The 22,425-nt window shown below is 44.9% G+C and overlaps 1 protein-coding gene across 1 annotated transcript; it reads right to left on the bottom strand.

The window, feature by feature from the left end:
* Positions 1-12,660: 12,660 nt before the first annotated feature.
* On the bottom strand, positions 12,661-19,173 carry LOC134341467 (carcinoembryonic antigen-related cell adhesion molecule 5-like). Its single transcript, XM_063039328.1, has 8 exons — positions 18,835-19,173; positions 17,419-17,703; positions 16,621-16,744; positions 14,965-15,020; positions 14,507-14,571; positions 13,307-13,348; positions 13,149-13,192; positions 12,661-12,776 (listed from the first exon to the last, which is right to left on the bottom strand). The coding sequence occupies exons 1-8, from the start codon at positions 19,169-19,171 to the stop codon at positions 12,773-12,775; spliced, it is 957 nt and encodes a 318-aa protein (XP_062895398.1). The 5' UTR covers positions 19,172-19,173; the 3' UTR covers positions 12,661-12,772.
* Positions 19,174-22,425: the final 3,252 nt, after the last annotated feature.

Genomic DNA, 22,425 nt, shown 5'->3' with positions numbered 1-22,425 from the left:
ACCCGGGATATGCAATTGTCTTATTACTAACAGCCGGGATATGCAGTTGTCTTATTACTAACATCCGGGATATGCAATTGTCTCATTGCGACCATCCGGGATATGCAATTGTCTCATTGCGACCATCCGGGATATGCAATTGTCTTATTACTAACACTCGGGATATGCAATTGTCTCATTACTAACATCCGGGATATGCAATTGTCTTATTACTAACATCCGGGATATGCAATTGTCTTATTACTAACATCCGGGATATGCAGTTGTCTTATTACTAACATCCGGGATATGCAGTTGTCTTATTACTAACATCAGGGATATGCAGTTGTCTTATTACTAACATCCGGGATATGCAGTTGTCTTATTACTAACATCCGGGATATGCAGTTGTCTTATTACTAACATCCGGGATATGCAATTGTCTTATTACTAAACATCCGGGATATGCAGTTGTCTTATTACTAACATCCGGGATATGCAATTGTCTTATTACTAACACCCGGGATATGCAATTGTCTTATTACTAACAGCCGGGATATGCAGTTGTCTTATTACTAACATCCGGGATATGCAATTGTCTCATTGCGACCATCCGGGATATGCAATTGTCTCATTGCGACCATCCGGGATATGCAATTGTCTTATTACTAACACTCGGGATATGCAATTGTCTTATTACTAACATCCGGGATATGCAGTTGTCTTATTACTAACATCCGGGATATGCAGTTGTCTTATTACTAACATCCGGGATATGCAGTTGTCTTATTACTAACATCCGGGATATGCAGTTGTCTTATTACTAACATCCGGGATATGCAATTGTCTTATTACTAACATCCGGGATATGCAGTTGTCTTATTACTAACATCTGGGATATGCAGTTGTCTTATTACTAACATCCGGGATATGCAGTTGTCTTATTACTAACATCCGGGATATGCAGTTGTCTTATTACTAACACCCGGGATATGTTCTCCTCTCATTTTTACCTCCCTAATGATAGGACGTTGAAGTCCGACGGTCAACAATTTACATCCAGCTTCTCCAATCAGATTTCTGCCCGGTCCAGGATCCCATCGAGACTACCTCACAATTCTTTTTAATTTTTGATTTGCTCATTTACATGTTTCTCTATTACTTAATTTATTTGTTCATTTGTTTGTTTACTCAACGAAGGAGTAAGTTATATTTTATCGATTTATTACTGATTTGTCACTTACGGCGCATTACGCCGCCGGCGTTTCAGACAGCAATAAAGGCTCTCTGTCTCTGAATCGGCCACGCAGGTGTGGAAGGATTCTCCTTTGTTCGAACGGCCAGTGATGGAGTGAGTCATTTGTAGAGTCGTCCGGCTTTAGTGAAACAGGCTTTGGCGAGAACCTACTTGGACAAGCGCAGGTGAGTGTTCTGAGCAAGTAACCAAGGACGTTACAAGTAAGTTTGTTTGTCTGTTTGTTTTTTTCCCCTCACTGTTATTACAAGGCTGGTGCGCTGATAACGCATCCCGAGTCAGCGGTATGTTCACCGTGTATAAGGTAGTAAATTTCAGAGAACAACAGTATCCCGCATAACAACAGCTGCACAAAGCGCATCGAGTGCAGCTCCGCAGGGAACATGTTGAGACACTGCAGCTGCTGTTCGATGAGCTTCACCTCATGCGGGAGAATGAGGAGATGACAGATAGGAGCTGCAGTGAGGTAGTCACTCCAAGGCTGACGGAGGCAATTCCACGCGTGAAAGTCAGGAGACGCAGCCAGGGCAGAATTTGCCAGCGGCCGTACTCCCAATATTAAGTATAAGAAAAGATGAAGGAAAAAGAAGGGAAATAATAGGACAGTTAACTTTCGTAGTTGGGAGTGTCGGATTCTAATATTAAAGATGAGGGATACTTGGAGATTAATGATAAAATATGTCAAAGTCAGCATGGCTTTTGTACCGGAGACTCTGTCTGACAAATCTGTCAGAATTATTCGCGGAAGTTACAGGCAGGGCGGACAAAGCAGAGGCACCTGGATGACATTTACTTGGAATGTCAGAAGGCATTTGATAAGGTGCCACACACGAGGACTGCTTAACAAGACAGATTCGCATGGCATCTACAGAATTTTTCCTTTTTGTGGTCCCACAAGATTTTATTTTCCCTCCCGAATCTCATTGTTAGCTTATCGATTTGTTGTCACTGCAGTCTGACCTCTGTTTAGAGTTAAATATTAGCTTGAGGTTTCACTAAGACACACGGGGCGTCATTGAAGTTCAAAGGAAGCCCCTTTTAACCGGTATCCCTGCTAATGAATATCCAGCAGATTCGTTTGTAATCTGGACTTCATTAGCAAAGTTTCGCAAATTGTTTGGTTTTAGTTTATCGTCTCAAAGTAAACAGACCATAACCAGACTCCACACGATTAAGGAAAGGTTAGAAGGGCATGTGGAAGGGAAATGGGAGATTTCTTGTTCAGTCCGAGCTGCTGATTGAGGAGGAGCTGTATTCGAATTCAGTTTATTTTTATTTCCAGTACAAAGCAATTATTTAGATGGACATACTAAAGACAATATAAACCGAATATTCCAGCTCCATTTTGTGACCTTGTAGCTCTATGGCTGATATTATGGGCTGTGTGTTACTTATCACAAAGCACTTTAACCTGTATTTGTTTTAATGCTTACTTATAGGGAAAAGAAACTGACAGGGATTATAACACCAAAAATTAAGTCAAAATATCTTCATAGTCAGTTTACCTACACAATTTTTTTTCTCTTAGAGAGAGGGGGAGGAAGAGAGTTAAGAGATTAGGGGTTAGAAACTTGAATATCGTGCCAAATATGGGATTAAGAAAGAGAGAGAGTGAGTGAGTGAGAGAGAGAGAGAGAGAGAGAGAGAGAGAGAGTGAGTGAGAGATAGATCGGGAGAGAGAGAGAGAGAGAGAGAGAGAGAGAGAGAGAGAGAGAGAGAGAGAGAGAGAGAGTGAGAGATAGATCGGGAGAGAGAGAGAGTGAGTGAGAGAGAGAGAGAGAGAGAGAGAGAGAGAGAGAGAGAGAGGTGGGGGTGGGTGGGAGAGGTATGTGGTTTTACATTGACGAGATCAAATCCCCGTGTGTACAGAACCCTTGTGTTCCCGATCGCCCAGTGATGACACCACTGTCAATGTCGGACATATACCGCCTGCGACTCGTCAGATGGAAGACGTTTCTATGATCCGCTGAAACCAGAATTGGGTTATTGGACATCAGTTTAATGCTATGTTTGCCGTGAGCTAAACACCGCACATCACCAAAAACACACCACTACAGCAGACCCTGGAAGGCTTGTGAAGTTAGAGGGTAAAATGGATGCAGGAAAACACAGGGAGGTGTTGCTGCAGCGACACCTGCTGGTTGAGTGATGTCACTACAGCAGCCTTGCACTGAGTGTCAGGAAGACCAAAACGCTGACTGTGGACTTCAGAGAGGGTCGGATGAGGGAACACGGGCCAATTCTCACAGAGGGATCAGAAGTGGAGAAAGTGAGCAATTGCAAGTTCTGTGCGTCAAGATGTCTGAGGATATGACCTGGTCCCAACACATTGGTGCGAAAATATTTCATTAGGAGTTTAAGGATATTTGGTTTGTCACATAAAACTCTAGAAACAGATGTACCCTGGAGTACGCAAACATAGGAAATCTCCAGATGCTGCAATTTCAAGCAACACACATAAACGTTCCTGTTCTCGGCCCGAAACGTCGACTGTACCTCTTCCCAGCGGTACTGCCTGTACCCTGGGGTAGGTTCGGACCAGCTGGGTGCCGAGGTAGTGGCGGAAGGTTGGCAACTGTGGAGGATCAAAATAAGCTACAGAAAGTGTTAAAACTGCAAGTCGCCTCTCTCCACGATACCGTTGATGTCCAAGTGAAGGGACGATACAGCTTGGCAGCGGTGTCGTCGCAGAGCAGTGTGTCGTTACGTGCTTTGCTCAAGGACACACACACGCTGAGGTTCGAACTAGCGACCTTCAGATCACTAGACCGACGCCTTACCCACTTGTCCACGCGGAAACACTAAACTAACTTACATCGCTGAGGAAATAGAAGACTATTCGGCTCTCGATACTCTTCTGTCATGTTTTCCCAGCTCAGGTGGCATTTCCTTAAAAATACGTTCCTGTGAGACAGGTAGAACGGTTGAGTGTTGTCGTTGCATGTCAGCTGCTGGATTCTATCAGGGGATTGAAGAGATTTGGTACTGGTATGTGAACAAAGACTGGTAAGTGTACGGACCTGCACGGTGGAGAGTATTCTGACTGTTTTCATCACCGTCTGGTGTGCAGGCTTCAATTCCTGCGACAAAGATATCAGACAGTCACATCCATCACGGTACAAGCCTCACGATAATCCAGGACATCTTCACGCTTGGACAAATGCAGCTCTAGTAAGGAATGAAGTGTCTCGTAAGATGATTTTTCCCTCTGTTATTACATAGAGATTGCGCTGAGAATAGATGCGGAGCCAGTGTTATGTTCATTGTGTGATGCTTAGGGAAATTAAGATACGACCTCTATCCGCATAGGTACAACTGCACAATGTGAATCGGGTGCAGCTCCTGAGGGAGCATGTTCAAGAACAGGAGCTGCTGTTCCGTGAGCCTCGATTCACTCGGGAGAATGAGGAGGAGACAGATAGAAGCTACAGGGAGGTAGTCCCCCCGAGATGAAGGAGGCAGTATCATGGGTGACTGGTAGGAGAGGGAAACGGGATAGGGGCAGAGCAGCGCCCCCTGTGCCGTCTCGATAAAACAGAGAACACAGGATCCCTTGTTTCCCTTCGGACCAGCAATCTTGCCCTTAGGCCCTGTACTGTACTCTCTACATTAGCCAAGAAGAGCATATGGAACAGTGATACCATCAGGCTGAGTGTTTCCGTGTTCTATCATCTGCCTATCCTTCCTCACAAACTCCCTGCAAGCTGCCGTTACCTGTGCGCCAGCCGTCCGATCCTCTGTCTCTTCTCTTGTCCCACTCCAAAAATGCAGTTTGAAATCTCCCCATTAGCATTACCCTCCAGAATATTCGATGCACATGGTAATCGTCATTTGGACGGTTTGAGATTGTCGCACCTGTTCCCAACAGATGGCGGCCAAGGAAGCATTTTCCCCATTCTCCCAGACTGAGAATCTGGGGAATTTCTCACGAAAAAGAACCCCCCCCCCACAAAAAAAAGGTGGTTCCTGCGTTCCCAAAGGTGAAATGAAAGCGGGTGTAGCGAAATAAGCTGGATGCTTCGAGTCTAAAGACAACTGGGAGCATGGATTAGGTGGTCTGGAAAACACATAGAAAATATGGTGTTAATCTGATTTACGATTGAAACTTGTGACTGGAAATAAGAGCATCAACTACACTGGATTGCTACAGGTTTCATTCAATGGCATGAGAAAAATGTAAAACTGATTACCTGCAGTTTTGGATAAAACATTCATCAGCCTTGAAAGTTTCCATGTTTTATTGCGGTAAGCATTTATTCACAGTGGATTTAATTCGGCATTTTTTTAACAGTGATCACAGTGATCAGCAAAAAGAACTAGCAAAAATATCCCTTCGTGTAAAAGTTAAAACAGATATCGACAAAGTGGTCTAAATTAACGGCAACGATGAACGCAAAATAACATACAGCATCAGCATTTACTTCCCCCACCCTTAATATAACACGGCAAATCATGACACACAAATTTGACAGCATCAGCAGTCACACAATGAGTTAAACGGAGGTCTGTTTGTGCAGATCTCTGTGCAGTCAAGTTGCTTCAATTGATTGCAGTACAAATCCAGCTGTAACAGGAAGGTCCAACTGCTGTTAGTCAGGATCCAGGCAAAAACTACACCATGAATACAAAATAGCACTCCAAGCAACTGTGCGAGAAGGAAATTGAAAAACACATGTTAGGAGATGAATCCAGAAAACTTCCAAGTCACTGAATACCCCTTGGGGTACAGTTAAGTCAATCATCAAGAAATGGAAAGAATATGTCACACTGTAAATCAGCCTAAAACAGGCTGTCCTCAAAAACTGAGTGACCGTGCAAGAAGGGGACCAGTGAGAGAGGCTACCCAGAGACACATGACAACTTTGGAGGTTGCAAGCTTCAGTATCTGATGGGAGAGAATGCTCAAACAACTGTGGCCGGGTGCTTCACCAGTTGAGCGTTATGTGAGAGCGGCACAGAGAAACTTGTTGCTCAAAAAAATAAATCTCGTATAAAGTTCGCCAGAAGGCATGTCGAAGATTGTAACGTCAGCTGGAAGAAGCTTTTGTGATCTGATGAAACAACAACGGGGCTTTTTGGCCATCAGACTAAATGCTATGTTTGCCGTGAGCGAAACACCGCACATCATCAAAAACACACTATCCCTACCGTGAAGCATGGTGGTGACCGCATCATGCTCGGGGGACGTTTCACTACAGCAGGCCCTGGAAGGCTTGTGAAGTTAGAGGGTAAAATGGATGCAGGAAAACACAGGGAGGTGTTGCTGCAGCGACACCTGCTGGTTGAGTGATGTCGCTGCAGCAGCCTTGCACTGAGTGACAGGAAGACCAAAAAGCTGATAGTGGACTTCAGAGAGAGTCGGATGAGGGAACACGGGCCAATTCTCACAGAGGGATCAGAAGTGGAGAAAGTGAGCAGTTTTAAGTTCAGGTGCGTCAGGACGTCTGAGGATATGACCTGGTCCCAACACATTGATACGGCAGTATTTCATTAGGAGTTTGAGGATATTTGGTTTGTCAACTAAAACACTTCACAACGTCTGCAGATGTACAGTGGAGAGCATTCGGACTGGCTGCAGGGCTATGGCGGGGCTGCTAGGGGGAAAGTTCGGAACTCCCGAGGATCGAAAGAAGCTGCAGAATGTTGTATAATCACCATGGGTACTCGCCTCCTTTGTATTCAAGACACCTTCAAGGAGAGGTGCCGCAGAAAGGCGGCGTCTATCAAAAAGGAACCCCGCCACCCGGGACATCCCCTCCTCTCAATGTCATCATCGATCGGGAAGGAGGTACAGAAGCCTGAAGACACACGCTTAGGGATCCAGGAACAGATTTTCCCCTCTGCCGTTCCAATATAAATGGGCATTGGACCGATAAACCTTGCCTCACTTTTCCATAGTATTTCCATTTTGCGCTATTTAATTTCAGTATTTAATATAACGCACATTGTATTGCAGTAATTAATTTCCTGATTTATTTATTTTCTATATCTTCATGCATTGCATTGTACTGCTTGCGCAAAGCTAACAAATTTCACGACATGTGTCGGGGATATTAAACCTGATTCTCATTCAGTGCCACTCAGAGTGCGCTGAGATAGTGAAATGAGCTGACAGCACAAGCGGTCCATGCGAGCTCGGCTTCGACGCTGAAGCGTAGTTTCGGATATGGTCCTGAACGGTCGGGAATCTGCAGCCGCAGGTCATTGGGAGCAGGCAGATGAATTTGTTTCTCCATGTGCCAGATGGCTGAAGACCCTGTTTCTTTGGTGTAAATCTCAAAACGAAACAGGTGAGCTCTACCTGCAGTCTGCTTCTGAGATACCTGGAACCTCCTGCACACAGCAATGTGACGAAATCCTAAGGTTTATTCATTATGGACTGTGCCTTTAAAAAGAGAGAGAGGAGTGTACGGCTGATTCCGAGAGAGAGAGAGGCACCGAGCAGCTCGTGAGTCGCTATGGTGATGGAGGGGCGGAGCTATATGACGGACAGCTGATGTCCAGCATGTTTGGATATATATGGAAGGTCCGCTGGCTTTCTGGTAGACACACAGACACACAGTCGGAAAGGAGACTGGATGAGCTTTGACTGTATATATAGATTTTTTCTTTGAGTAAGTGTGTATATATGTGTATGTATATATATATATATATATATATATATATATATATATGTGTGTGTGTGTATTTATGTATACACCTCTGTCACCTGTCAGCTCCCATCGCACCCTCCTCTTTATATAAATATCTCCCTCTTTATCATTCAGAAAATGACAGGCCATGATAGTGGCGAATTCTTTGATAATTTTTCGAACACCATTTTGACTTTCTGCCCACAGCAACTGCCCATCAAATCCTCTCACCTGGATCACTTATCACCCACAAGATCATGCACCAGCTGACTTTGTTAACTATCTTACTGCCCTCGTGTTGTTCAGTATCGCTACAGGGTCTCGACACGACCCGTGACACTTCACTATCCTCCACAGAAACTGGCTCACCCCTGCTCTCTCAGCATGTTTGTGAATTGATACAAACGTCAAGAATTTTCACACTCTCTCTCCTGTCCTTTCCATTAATACATTTTGTACGTGACCTGCTGTGTTCTTAATTTCTCAGCTGCATAATCGATTTCCTCAATAATAGACCGCTGCAAATTCCCCAATCTGGATTTTAAGCTGACCTCGCCTCAGTTCTACGTTTCTCCTTCTTCCGCTTTCATGAAATGGCGAAGTATCCTTCACCGCGCTCTGTAGTAACTTCGCTAAAACATAAGGAATTCGAGAAGAGGAGAGCCAAAGGTTCAACACACTCCATCGCCATAACCTGTAAAGCCTCTTGTTGCATATGGTCTGTTCCAAGAGTCGTGCTTATAAACATATGTCAATTCCCTTTAGACTCTGCTTTCTCTCCGCACCTGTTCTCCCACAAAGTTCCGCCTTCCCACAAGTACAAAAAACAACATTCTCCAACTGCCTCAGCTATTAGCTTTCTTCCTCAATTTACTTCTGTGCGCTCTTTTGCAAAGAACCGAATTTTAACCCTTGACAATCTCTTCTGAATATTCGCAATTGCAAAGCTGGCTTTTGTTGAAGGCAAGCACACATTATACAGATTGGGAATCCTTAGAACTTCAGCTGTAGTGAGATTTTTTTTTTCAGTGCGGTGTCTCTCAAACTGGAACATGGAAACTCTCGAAGTAAACAAGTTCTGGTTCACGCCTCCAATTCCCATTAGCGGTGCCGAAAATATGACAATTACGTTATCAGTTATCACAAAGTGCAGTCGGGTCCGTCTGTTCCTGACGACCACCAACTCTAAGTCTGAGGTGGCAGTCAGATCGGGCGAGATCTACTGAAATAGGTGGTCGGGCTCCATCTGGCGATTGGCCGACCTAAGCTCATGTTTGAAATGTAAGTGCTTTCAATTCAACAGTTTGTCAGATACACTTTACAGATTAAAGTTGGTGTCTAAATAAATTGAAACTCGTAAAAACGTGTTTTTGTGATCAGTTTACAAAGGAGCATTTGTGAGCTGCAGTGAGGATTGGCCAATAGTGACGTCACCACAGTGAACCACGTGGGAACTTGCGGGGACCTGATTGGACAAGAGCACAGATGTACAGATCCTGATTTCACTGCAGACAGGGTTCACGGCCCTCAATATAGGGAGTCAGTCAGAAAGAAAGAATAAATTCTTTACACTGTCTTTTACCATTTTCTTCTCTTTTAATTCCCGACCAAGAGATAGAGGATTTGAAATTTGAAGATACTTAGGACAGATAGTTTGAAATTATGATGTAGTGGCCATTACAGAGATTTGGCTGGTAGCAGGGTAGGAATGGATTCTCAATATTACTGGAGTTTATTTGCTTTAAAAGGGATAGAGGTGGGTAAAGAGGGGTGGAAGTGTAGCATTACCGGTCAGGGATACTATTACAGCTACATAAAGTTTGGGGAATGGAGCAGGAATCTCTTTTGAGTCAGTATAGGTTGAAGTCAGGAAAGGAAGGAACAGGTACTCTATTAGAGGTATTCTATAGGCCCCCTGGTAGCAGCAGAGATACCGATGAACATATGGGAAGGCAGATTTTGGAGAGGTGCAAAATAACAGGGTTGTTATCTAAATATTGATTGGCACCTGATAAGTTCCAAGGGTTTAGATGGTGCAGAATTTGCTAAGTGTGTCCAGGACAGATTCCTGTAACAGTATGTTGACAGCCCGACTAGGGGACTGCCATACTATGTCTAGTACTAGGTAAGGAACCGTGTCAGGCCACAGATCTCTCAGTGGGTGAGCATCTGGGGAACAGTGACCACCACTCCCCGTCATTTACCATTATCATGGAAAAGGATAGAATCAGATACGACAGGAATTTATTAATGTGGGAAGGGCAAGTTATGAGGCTATCAGTCTATACCTTGCGGGTGTGAAGTGGGATGATGTTTTTTTCAGGGAGATGTACTATGGACATGTAATCGATCTTGGTGGTGTTGTAGATAGTGTGGGGGATTGTCGAAGAATGCAGAGAGACATTGATTAATGCAGAAGTGGGCTGAGAAGTAGTGGCAACTCTAGTTTAAGCTGGAGAAGTGTGAGTTAGTACACTTTGGAAGGACGAACTACAAGGCAGAGTACAAAATAAATGGCAGGATACTTGGTAGTGTTGTGGAACAGAGGGATCTGAGGGTACATGTGCCCCGATCCCTGAAAGTTGCCTCACAGGCAGACAGGGTAGTTAAGAGAGCTTATGAAGCTGTTGGCTTTCATGAGTCAAGGGATAGAGTTTAAAAGTCGCGATGTAACGATGCAGCTCTATAATTTCCAGTTCGGGCACACTTGGAGTATTGTGTCTAGTTCTGGTCGCGTCACTTTAGGAAGGGTGCGGAAGCATTGGAAAGGGTACAGAGGAGATTTACCAGGATGCTGCCTGGTTTAGAGAGTATGCACTATGATGAGAGATTAAGGGAGCTAGGGCTTTACTCTTTGGTGAGAAGGAGGAGGAGAGGAGACATGATAGAGGTGTACAAGATAATAAGAGGAATAGATAGAGTGGATAGCCAGCGCCTCTTCCCCAGGGTACCACTGCGCAATACAAGAGGACATGGCTTTAAGGTAAGGGGTGGGAAGTTCAAGGGGGATATTAGAGGAAGGTTTTTTACTCAGAGAGTTGTTGGTGTGTGGAATGCACTGCCTGAGTCAGTGGTGCAGGCAGATACACCAGTGAAGTATAAGAGACAACGAGACAGTTATATGGAGGAATTTAAGATGGGACGTCATATAGGAGGCAGTGTTTGAGGGACGGGGCTACATTGTGGGCCGAAGGGACTGCAATGTGCTGTGCTAATCTCTGTTCTATGCTCTATGTTCTATCAGCGCTTCTGGATGATCAGCCGCGATATTATTGATTGATGTTTTAGTCAGCGTGAGGGCGGGATATGGTCATCTGTAGTGTCCATTTAATATGATCTGATAATGACCAATTGACCTGCTGCCCCAGCGACCCGCGACCAGCTGCGCCATGGTGGCGCACCTGAGTGGAATAGGCTTTAAAATGTTTTCTGATACAAATCGTATAATCCAGGACATAGTCAATTGGTCAAATATTACCCACGGAGGCGCAAAGGAATAGGAAGTCGAACTGGGAGCCATTTTACCTGAGCGCCCATGACGGATCCATGCACCAGCCGCTCATAATGCATGAGAATAACAGAGTTGAAGAGAAACGTGTTCAACAATATAGGATGTATCTTCTGCAATCCCCACCAGACATCCGCGTGTTTATTCAATCACCGATCGAGTGTTGCATTTTTTAAATATTTCAGACACCAGAAAATCGTTATCGCGGTATTAATGTTCTATTCGCAGTCATGGTTTTGATAATTCTCTGTATTATCATTCCTTTCAAGACTCCTTGTCTACGTAATATTGCTGTTTATTTTCCAAACCCGACTGCCGCCTCTGTATTTCCCAGTGCTGTCCAACCCACCTCCAAATGTACTTGTACCTCTGTGACAGCGGTGTGCGGCGGAAGGCGGAGGTGTGATTCCTGGCAACTGTTGAATGTATAAACAGGCATCAAGGTGTCTATTGCGGTCGGGAATGATCACACAACAAGTGTCAGAGGGAAATAGGGCTGGGTGTTAGATGGAAATCCGGTTGTTCGACAAGACTATACTCACATCATATCGCACAGTATTTAGTGAGAGAATACTTATACCTTGCTTATAGGAATTCCCGCTATGGGAAGGGTGAAATCGTTGGAATTATTGTCATGTGACCATTTCAGCTGCTGCTCCAGGCTCTTTGTTTATTGTTATTTAGAAATTTTATTGTTATTTAGAAATACATGCATGCATTAAGAAATGATACAATGTTCTCCAGTGTGATACCACAGAAAAAACAGGACAAATCAAAGACTAACACTGACAGAACCACATCATAATAACATATAGTTAGTACAGTGCTAAGCAATACCATGATTTGATAAAGAGCAGACCATGGTCACGGTAAAAAATAAGAAAGTCTCAAAGTCCCGATCGACTCCCGATATTCCCCGATAGCAGACGGCAAAACGTAGAAACTCCCAGCCGTAAAACTTCAGGCACCGGCAACTGCCATAAAGTAAATCGAGGCTAGTCTGAAGGCTAAGAGTCACACACTGCTATGTTCCAGCTCTGAGCGAAACAAGTCGTCAGAAACGGAACCGCTTATGATGTGGGGAATGAGATTATAGAGATTATATCGCAGAGCGAAGTTGAGAGGGCAAATGTTGGTGGAAGCATGAGGGTGCCTATCACGGGATGTCGATGCCTGGGGTCAGGTGAGACAACTAAGCAGCTACGATAAAAAAAGAGTCACAACCTTCATTGATGTCTCGGAGAGAAGATGTCACAGTCGGGAGACATATGACAGATACACAGATAACGGTTGTATATAAAAAGTGAGAGCCGTTTTGAACGGTGGTTTCTTCCACGGTGGTTGTCCTTCTGATGTGTGAACTCCCGGCCAACCGTCCTCTTCCGTTCACAGGTGACGTTATCTGAAGAAATAAATAAACAATTCATGTTGACTATCTCAGCAACCGGAAGGAAATAATGTTGATGAGACCAAATTCGGGCGAGATTTCCTTATTCTCCGTCAAACATTGTGTTAATGAGAATTTTCAGACAATCTATCTACTTTGGAAGGCCACAGACCCACGGCAATTATTCCTCTGAATGCCAACGACTTGCTGCGCGTCGCCACCAGACACCAGTTCTACAGTGTGACATGTCTCTCATCTGTTAATCACCGGGTAACTTGAAAGCAGGGAGAGCCATGGCTCTGTACAACTCATCGGCTTGACAATAATGGACACGTTCCCTTTGCAAGTCACATTCTGCATCGACAGCCCAATGTTCTGCTCGCTTACCTCTTCAGATCACTGTAAACAGATCGATCACCCAGAATCAGTCCCTGTTAAACGGAAGTAAATCATTGTGATTCGCAAAAGTTAATCACAAACTCAGTCTCTGATAGAGGAGAATAGAAAGAACACCGAAATGGACTGGACGAAAATAATTCGCTCACCGTGTAAGTGGTGTTTCCATCTCGTTCATTATATCTTGCGCCCTGAAAAGAGAAATTGAAGATTTCTATTTTGACGTCTAAGCAACTGCTCAACGATTGTATTCCGTCTCTCCACATATAAACCCCGAGGGTATCAATTTTCAAATTCATTGCTGCTTGGAGCAATATGGCACCATTCGCCATTCTACGCACTGCGTGTTTCTGATTCAGTGTGAGAGAAATATATATTTTCTCTGACATCAGGAACGCTCCAGAATAACGTTAAATGATTAGTTTACATTCAGCAATAAGGACAGCAGGATGCATGTTACTAGACTAGACGAGGAACTCGGCTTCAGAACCAATCCTCTGGATAGATTAGTCTGGATCAGAACCGGGGGATATGGATTTATGGCCCCAGGATATATATCGCATTTGCTGTTTCTCGTAAATGCACACATAGATCATCGCTGATCACAGTCCGGCAGGTGCACACCTGAACATGCATTCCCTCTGTGCCTTAGTCGCATTGACCGGATATTTAAAAAAGGATCCTTCATGAAATATATTCCAGAGTAAGATAGGCTTTCGCATCGTACTGTGGAAACCGAAAATAACTCCAATGAAGAAATCCTGCAGGAGCTGGAAATCCGGAACAACGCACACAACATACCGGAGGAACCCAGCATTTCAGGTTGCATCAATAAAAATTAAGAAACAGTGGACATTTCGGGCCGAGACCCTTCTGTTGGACTGGATAGGAAGCAGAAAGGTGCCAGAATTTAAAAAAAAATGGGGGAGAGGAAGGTTGTCTATGTGGAAGGTGATAGGTGGGCCTGGAGAGTGGGGACGGTAGAGCGCTGAAGGAAAATGAATCCGATTACAGAGGAGACTGGACCATGGTAGAAATCGAAGATGGAGAGTCTCCGGGGAAGTTCATGGACATGTGAAGATAAGAGATAAGAGTCGAGGGCGAAGAATAGAAGAAGAGGGAAGTGAACAAAAACACAGGTAGGAAAAGGTCGATGTTTGTTGCTATCTGGTTTGGGTCTACTTTGAGGGGTTGTTCCTGAGTTAACTGGAAATGTGAACCGGTGGTCTATATAACTGGCCAATCAGTGCCCAAGGGCCCGATGGACGCTACCGATCACATTACCGATGCTCTTATCTCTCCTTCGCAAAACAATGGCTGAGACCATGAACATAATACAAACATCCAACCTGCTCATTCCTTGGGAAATTTTCGTAGTTTTGCGATGCGTCCGCAGTGTTTGTATCCACGGTGCCTGTGGGAGCAAAACAGATATGTCACAACCGTGAAGAGCAGTCGGGACCGTTGTTAGTACTGCAGACGTCAATCCGGGCCCCAAACAAAATGCAAGCGTGTGGCACGTCCCATCCAGTTGTCAGAAACACGTAATCTCTTGTACAGAGGACCAGTAACTGAGGGCCTATATTGATCAATATGAAGGGAAATTAAGTCCACTAAACTACAATTCCATCTTTCCCAGATATTGTAATGTTCAGTGCAAAATTTAAACTTTTTTAACTGGGATACCAAACGATAGGCAAGATAAAACGACCTCCAGCTTGCGTGAGCTATGAGCTTCCATATTTAAATGCAATGTTTAGATTTCCGTGGGCTCAGTAATAGAACAGTTCAAACGGGGTTCACTCACCCTTTCTTCCGGAAGTGGTGCTCGTGTCGTGTTTGGATTGCGCTGGATCTTTGATCCTGAGTAAACAGAAACAAAGGTCAAAACATGAATTCGGCGGGAAGTCACTTTCCTGCACTGATACACCGAATGAGAACGCCTCCTATCATTGTATTGGATACTCTCTTGTTATTCGTTGATACTGTTCCGGTTATTGCATGCGTGATTCCAACTCTGTTCGATCTTAACCACAGTGACCATCATAGGCAAACTAGAGAAAATTGCTTTGGCCTTTTTGACATGTAATGCTGTTCACAGAAATATTACTGAACGCAGGCCTCTTCAGACAGATGTTCAAATTTCAGAGATTAAGGGAGCTACGGCTTTACTCTTTCGAGAGAAGGAGGATGAGAGGAGACATGATAGAGGTGTACAAGATAATAAGAGGAATAGATAGAGTGGATAGCCAGCGCCTCTTCCCCAGGGCACCACTGCTCAATACAAGAGGACATGGCTTTAAGGTAAGGGGTGGGAAGTTCAAGGGGGATATTAGAGGAAGGTTTTTTACTCAGAGAGTGGTTGGTGCGTGGAATGCACTGCCTGAGTCAGTGGTGGAGGCAGATACACTAGTGAAATTTAAGAAACTACTAGACAGGTATATGGAGGAATCTAAGGTGGGGGCTTATATGGGAGGCAGGGTTTGAGGGTCGGCACAACATTGTGGGCCGAAGGGCCTGTACTGTGCTGTACTATTCTATGTTCTATGAACAACATTGCCGTGAAGGCGGAATGCCTATTTTATCCACAGATGATCCTGATCCGAGCAACATTAGCTTTTTGCCGAAATTCTCAAACAGAATTCTGGTTTTGATAGGTGAAATATGATGACAGAATATAATATTAATGGTAAGGCTCTTGGCAGTGTGGTGGATCAGAGGGATCTTGGCGTCCGAGTCCATAGGACATGCAAAACAGCTGCGCAGGTTGACAGTGTGGTTAAGAAGGCATGCGGTGTATTGGCCTTCATTCATCGTGGAATTGAATTTAGGAGTCGAGAGGTAAAGTTGCAGCTATATAGGACCCTGGTCAGATCCCACCTGCAGTACTGTGCGCATTTCTGAGGAAGGATGTGGAAGCAACAGAAAAGGTGCAGAAGAGGTTTACAAGGATGTTGGCTGGATTGGTGAGCATGTCTTATAAAAACGGGTTGAGTGAACTTGGCCTTTTCTCCGTTTAGCGACGGAGGGTGAGAGTTGACCTGATTGTGGTGTATAAGATGATGAGAAGAATTGATCGTGGGGGTAGTCAGAGGCTTTCTTCCTGGGCTGAAATGGTTGAAATAAGAGGTCACAGGTTTAAGGTGTTGGGGAGTAGATATTACAGGTACAGGTACAGAGGAGATATTACAGGTAAGTTTTTAACACAGAATGTGTTGAGTGTGTGGAAGGGGTTGCCGGCTACGGTGGTGGAGGCGGGTACGATCAGGTCGAATAAGAGATTTTTAGATAGGTACATGAAGCTTAGAAATATAGAGGGATATGGGGATGTCTAGTAATTTCTAAGGTAGGGACATGTTCGGCACAACTTTGTGGGCCGAAAGGCCTGTTTTGTGCTGGAGGTTTCTATGTTTCTATGTAATAATTAGAGGTAGAAACGAGATTTGGAGAGAAATGAGTTTACCAGCCCGCTTTCCTTGCGATGAACCATCCACTGACTCCTCCGATCAGGCCCATGCCAAGTAAACCAAGTACAATGCCCACGATCCCGCCGGCGGTGAGGGTGATACGGTCATCTCCTTTTGGTGCTAACACAGAAAACATGCATATATTGTACATAGCGAACATATATATTGTACGTCATCTTATTTTAGAAATGATAATTGATCCACACTCCTGAAAGTTCTGGTCGCTGATCTTGATATTGAATAAATTTAAATCAATTATTATTTCATTCTAATAAGCTATTTAGAAGGAAGTGTGAAGGTACGGCGTGAGGAGGGCGTGAGAGGGAAATGGTTATGGTCTTTGATCAGCGGGTTTACATGGATGAATGGGAGACACGTTCACTCAGCTTCTGCGGTAACGTGGACAGTGAGATTACTGTTCCTGTTGGTTACGCCGTTAGTAACCCGACATGTATAACTCCCAACGCCAACCGAGCTCACCGACACAAGGGTGTATACCTGCCCTGTCTGCAGGTGAATGCTCCCGTTGTACCATTCATATATACCGCAAGGGACGGACAGAGAAAAGCAAATTAATGACAGGTGTGACCCAATATTGGACACAACAGGACTCTTCGGTAGAGTTTCCATCTGCTCAGGTCCATCTATACATATATAAAAAAAAATAGCGAGAGTAATATCCTGGTGGATCCGGGATATTCTAACCTTCTCTGGTCCTTCTCTACAATGAGAACATGTGTTGATGAATATAATATCCGATACAAATGAACGCGGTTGATTAACCGAGTACTTACAGTAAACTTGCACGTAGGTCTCTCCAGCTCCACTGCTGAAAGAGTTGCTGGCGATGCACTTGTACGTCCCTGCGTCGTTTCTGTTAACACTGACTATAGTCAGTTTCGCCTTGTCGGGAGATGTAAATATTCTTCCGTTTTCCTGGATGGGTTGGTTATCCTTGAACCATGTCCGTGTCTGAACAGTGCCCGACGCGTCACAACTCAGTACGATGGTATCGAGGTTTTCCAGGGGAGTGGAATCATTGCTCACCACAGTAACTCCAGTCACTGGCTCTGTAAATGCTATTAAAATGCAAATAGTTTTAAGCTTGGTTTTAACTACAGCATGTACATAACATTTGGATGCCGCCAATTCAACATCGTCGCCATTCCTAGCTCTCATCCCTATGTGTTTCGATATCGGGTAAGATTCTAGCTTGAACGAAACGCCGGCACTGACTTCAAAGTTTTACTGCTGTTACCTAAGGGGACGGTGAGCAACATATTCCCCTTTCAGAGGATACCCACTGCTTGGTTTTACTTCCCTGCAGTAAATATCAAAGCAGATTAAACGGAATTGCACTTGGTTATAGCATAATTGTTCCGTGGAACATGTGAACATAAGCCACTCGGCAGAGGGGGTGCTCCCGGCTCGGTGTCGGAGCCTCGAAGTTTCCTTTGAAAATATAATCAGTGGTTGACACATGGGCTAATACAGCGACACTGGCAGTAAACGTTCAGTCGATGTGCTGCTCACCGTAATCCTAACGGCAGAGCTAACTGTCTTGCTTTTCATTAAACACGAATAAGGAGCATGTCCCCCTCTTGCCGAGCAAGCGACACTGACCGTGTCATTGTGTTCTACAGAGCCAGCGGCATTTGATGTGGTGCTGGGCCAGGATACGGCTTCTGTCAAAATACTAATACCATGTATCACGTGTATCGTACTGTGCTGAAATGATGGCTCCAAGAATATACATTCCGCTTAAAGTAAAATACTACCGATGCACAGATGAGAGATAAAACTACAGAATGCTGTCAGTATACTTTCATAGACATGTGGGCGGCACCGGGGAGGGGCGCATCGTTAAACTTTCAGGTGGATGATTCAGAACTGATCGTATCCAGCTGACTTGAAAAACTTTCCGTTTAAAAAAAAATACAGTATAATACAGCAAAAAATGTTATTTGGTAGACTTAAACGCTGAACTGACATTTGGCAAAGACAAGTGCGGACAACATGCAAACAGAAACGGCGATACACAGCCACGCACAACAGTGAGAACTGAGCAGTCCGAAAATAGGTCTGGCAGAGTTCACTGGAGTCCAGGTTCTGCGATACCGTAATGGTTATATTGTATTCTTTCACCACAGGAATAAAATGAAATTTACAGTCCGAGATCGCATGACTGTGTATAACTCTGTCTCACTTACCAATAACACGCAGAGTGATGGTCGCTGAGCTTTGGGAGCCACTGACTGGAATCATATTCACACGGTATTCCCCGCTGTCCCGCACGTTCACCGATTTCAGCAGAAGCGACCCATTGGAGGTGAATAACTCTGCCCGCGATGTGTAAACATTGTCAACAGACACGGTCTGATCGATCCACCAGACGACTAAACTCCCATTAATAGACCAGTCTCCACTTCTGACCTTGGACGACGGCCGCACTGAAAAAAGCGCATCACCCCCAACGGGGACATTTATCTGGCTGTTCTCAACGGTAATAGTAAACTGCTGGGACTCACCTAAGAACGAGAAAATCATATGAGGAAAAAGCGACCGACGCGGATAGTCGTGAGAAACTGCACTTAACTCAGTCTGTACAGATACTAGGGATCGGTTCTTAGCTCAGTACGGTCGATAATTATAAAGTCACCTTCATTCACCTAACTACCCGTCGTTCTGTTGATGATACGATCACTACTGGTTAGAGAGAGTGATCCTCACCGGCTGTTATGCAGAGACACAGAACGAGCGCTGCGAAGGGCAGTCCCGACATCCCGACAGAGAGCAGCGCCGATCTCTGTTACACTCGGAGACTGAGCCGCACTTCCGGGTTTGCGCGTCAGATAACTGGATGCTGACGTCATCAGTGACAGCGCTGATTGGATCTCATCTTCTTCCCGACAACCACCCGCTGCTCTGTTGATGACCCGAACACTAACGGTTGGAGGGAGTGATCCTCACCCGCCGTAATGGCGAGACACAGAATGAGAGCCGGCATCACGGGAGAGCAGCGCCGATCTCTGTTACACTCGCAGACCGAGCCACATTTCCTGGGAACCACGGCAAATCTCGGGAGCCCGTTATCTGAAAAGCCGGAACTGATTCTATCGCACAGCGTGAAGGCAGAGACTGAACGATATAAAACGCTGAAGAAATTGAGGGATATTCGGCCCTTAATATTCTTCTGTCGTCCGCTATCAGCTCACGTGGCAATTTTCTCAAAGCTATTTTCCTGCGAGATTGATAGACTGGTCAGGTGCCGTCGCCCAATAAACTCGCACACAAAGACAGCAACACCAAGGAATTGATAGTTAACTCCACGAAGGAGAGGTGGGGAGAACTCACACCAGTCCTCATTAAAGGGACGGTGGAGGTTAAGTGTGAGCAGTTTTAAGCTCCTTCTCTGTTTGGCCTTACATATTCATAGATTAATAACGAAAGGCACGTCAGCGGCTTGTTCTATTCAGTGATTGAAGAGATTTGGTATTGGTATGTCACCAAAGACTGGGAAATGTACGCATATGGAAGGTGGAGAGCATTCTGACAGTTTGATCACGGTATGATATGCAGGTTCCAATGCACAGGATCGGCAAAGATCGCAGAGCGTTGTATACACCATCATATCCGTAACGGTACAAGCCTCGTCATAATCCAGGACATCTTCAAAAGGTGGTTCCACAGGAATACCAGGTCCATAATTAAGGGCCATCACCTTCCGGTATATGATCTTGTCTCATTACTACCTCGATGGATATGCACCCTTCCCATTAGTACGATCCGGAATATGCTCTCTTCCCATTGATACTCTCCAGGATATGCTCTTGTCTCATTACTACCATCCGGGATTTCCTCTTTGCTGATTACTACCATCCGGGATTTGCTCTCTTCTGATCAGTACCATCCGGGATATGCTCTCTTCCCGTTACTACCATCCGGGATATGCACTCGTCTCATCACGACCATCCGGGAAATGTAAATGACCCTGAAGTCCCACGCTCAGCGATTTACCCACAGCTGCTGCAGTCAGATTTCTGAATGATCGATTGACCCATGCAATTACTCTCTTATTTGTTTGCTCATTTGCTTTTTCTGCTCATTTCTTTATTTATTCGGTCATTCGGTTGTTTACTTATTTCAATACTCTGTACATTTTATGCATGCATTACCTATTTATGCACTGACGGCGCGTTACGCCACCTGGCGTTTATGACAGCAATGATGGTATTTGTCACCCAGATGTAGAAAGATTCTCCATTGTTGGACCGGCCATGCTGGAGTGGGGAATTGTTAGAGTGGTCCGGCTTTAATGAAAAAGGCTTAGGCGAGAACACGCTTCTACAAACGCAGCCGCATGCTCGAAATAAGGAAGGAAACTCTAGACATTTGTTTTTCATCCTCTGTTATTACATAGCTCGTGCGCTGATGAAAGATCTGGAGTCAGTGTTAAGTTTCTTGTGTGAGATTTAAGGAAATTGAGATACCACCACTACCCTTCATAAATACATCAGCACAATGTGCATCGGCTGCAGCTACTGAGGGACCATATTAAGGAACGGGAGTTGTTGTTACATGAACTTGGACGCACACGGGAGAATCAGGAGGGGAGAGATAGACACTACAGCGAGGTCGTCACTCTGAGATGGACTTTCGAGGCAGTATCATGGGTGACTGACAGGAGAGGGGAAGGGAATAGGCAGCTCGAGCAGCGTCCCCTGTGGCCTTAACCCTCAATAACAGGTATACCGCTTTAGATGCTGTTTGTGCGTCGCTGGGGCGTGGAAATTACCAGGAGGAAGATACTGAGAGTGGCTTTGTGGACCAGAAGGGAATGGTGAAAGGGAAGTTGTAATAACGATTGGGGATCTACTAGAACCTATTTCCTGTGGGCGTGGAAGAAAAATCCGGATCCGCTCCGAGCCATTCGTCCGGGTACCATAATTTACTTGAGCAATGTGTCGGTAGTGTTCATGGGGAGCTCGTATGATCGTTGGTGCATGTAGACAACTCGTGTTTTTTTGTGCTTAATTGGCTGAAGACGGCTGTGATAACAGCTCAGAAGACGTACATCTTCTAGATTTGTGAGCTGCTGGATATTGTCTGCCCAGATCGCCAGGGGTATTTCAGTTATTATACGCGCTCGGTGCAATGTTTTCGAATCGGTCAGGGCGATGTTAAGGAAACAGAAAAGATGCTGGAGACAGAAGGAGACGAAGGTGCGAGGCCAGACTGCAAGGTGGAGCGGCTCGGGAACGCGAGTGACCATTGCTCACATTCTGACCTGGAGTCCGCGTGTTCCACACTGCCCCCTTGTGGTGACACCGTCCCGTCTGTTTTCCGTGTTGTTGCTCTTTCAACTTTGCCAATGAAAGTCCTGCTATTTCTGTCATGCTACCGGAGTCATTATTCACAGTGTGCAATTGTGTCTCTTCCTCTGTCAGGATCACCCACTGAAGTTCTTGGAAGTGAAGCTGCCTAATACAGAAATACACTTCCTTGATGTAGGAAATTATATTTGAATTATAAATCAGAGACACCTCAGCATTATCGCGCCATTACATTTAAACTTCAACTCACTGATCTTCCATCTGGGTTTATTTATATCTGCGGGACAGAGAAACTCCCTTGTTTTGTGCGATCGATATTGGAATTTAATTAAGCTGCCTGAGAGATGCAACCAGGTGTTTTGAGTATGAGTGGAAACTCTTCCCAATGGCGGTATTTGAAGGACCAGGGGACTGTCCGAAAGTTTGGACTTTTCAGTCAAAGCAAATGAATAGAGAAAGAGTTTTAAG

The sequence above is a fragment of the Mobula hypostoma genome, unplaced genomic scaffold (genome assembly GCF_963921235.1).
Source record: "Mobula hypostoma unplaced genomic scaffold, sMobHyp1.1 scaffold_61, whole genome shotgun sequence".
Classification (NCBI taxonomy): Eukaryota; Metazoa; Chordata; class Chondrichthyes; order Myliobatiformes; family Myliobatidae; genus Mobula; species Mobula hypostoma.
This window is presented reverse-complemented; position numbering and strand designations above follow the sequence as displayed.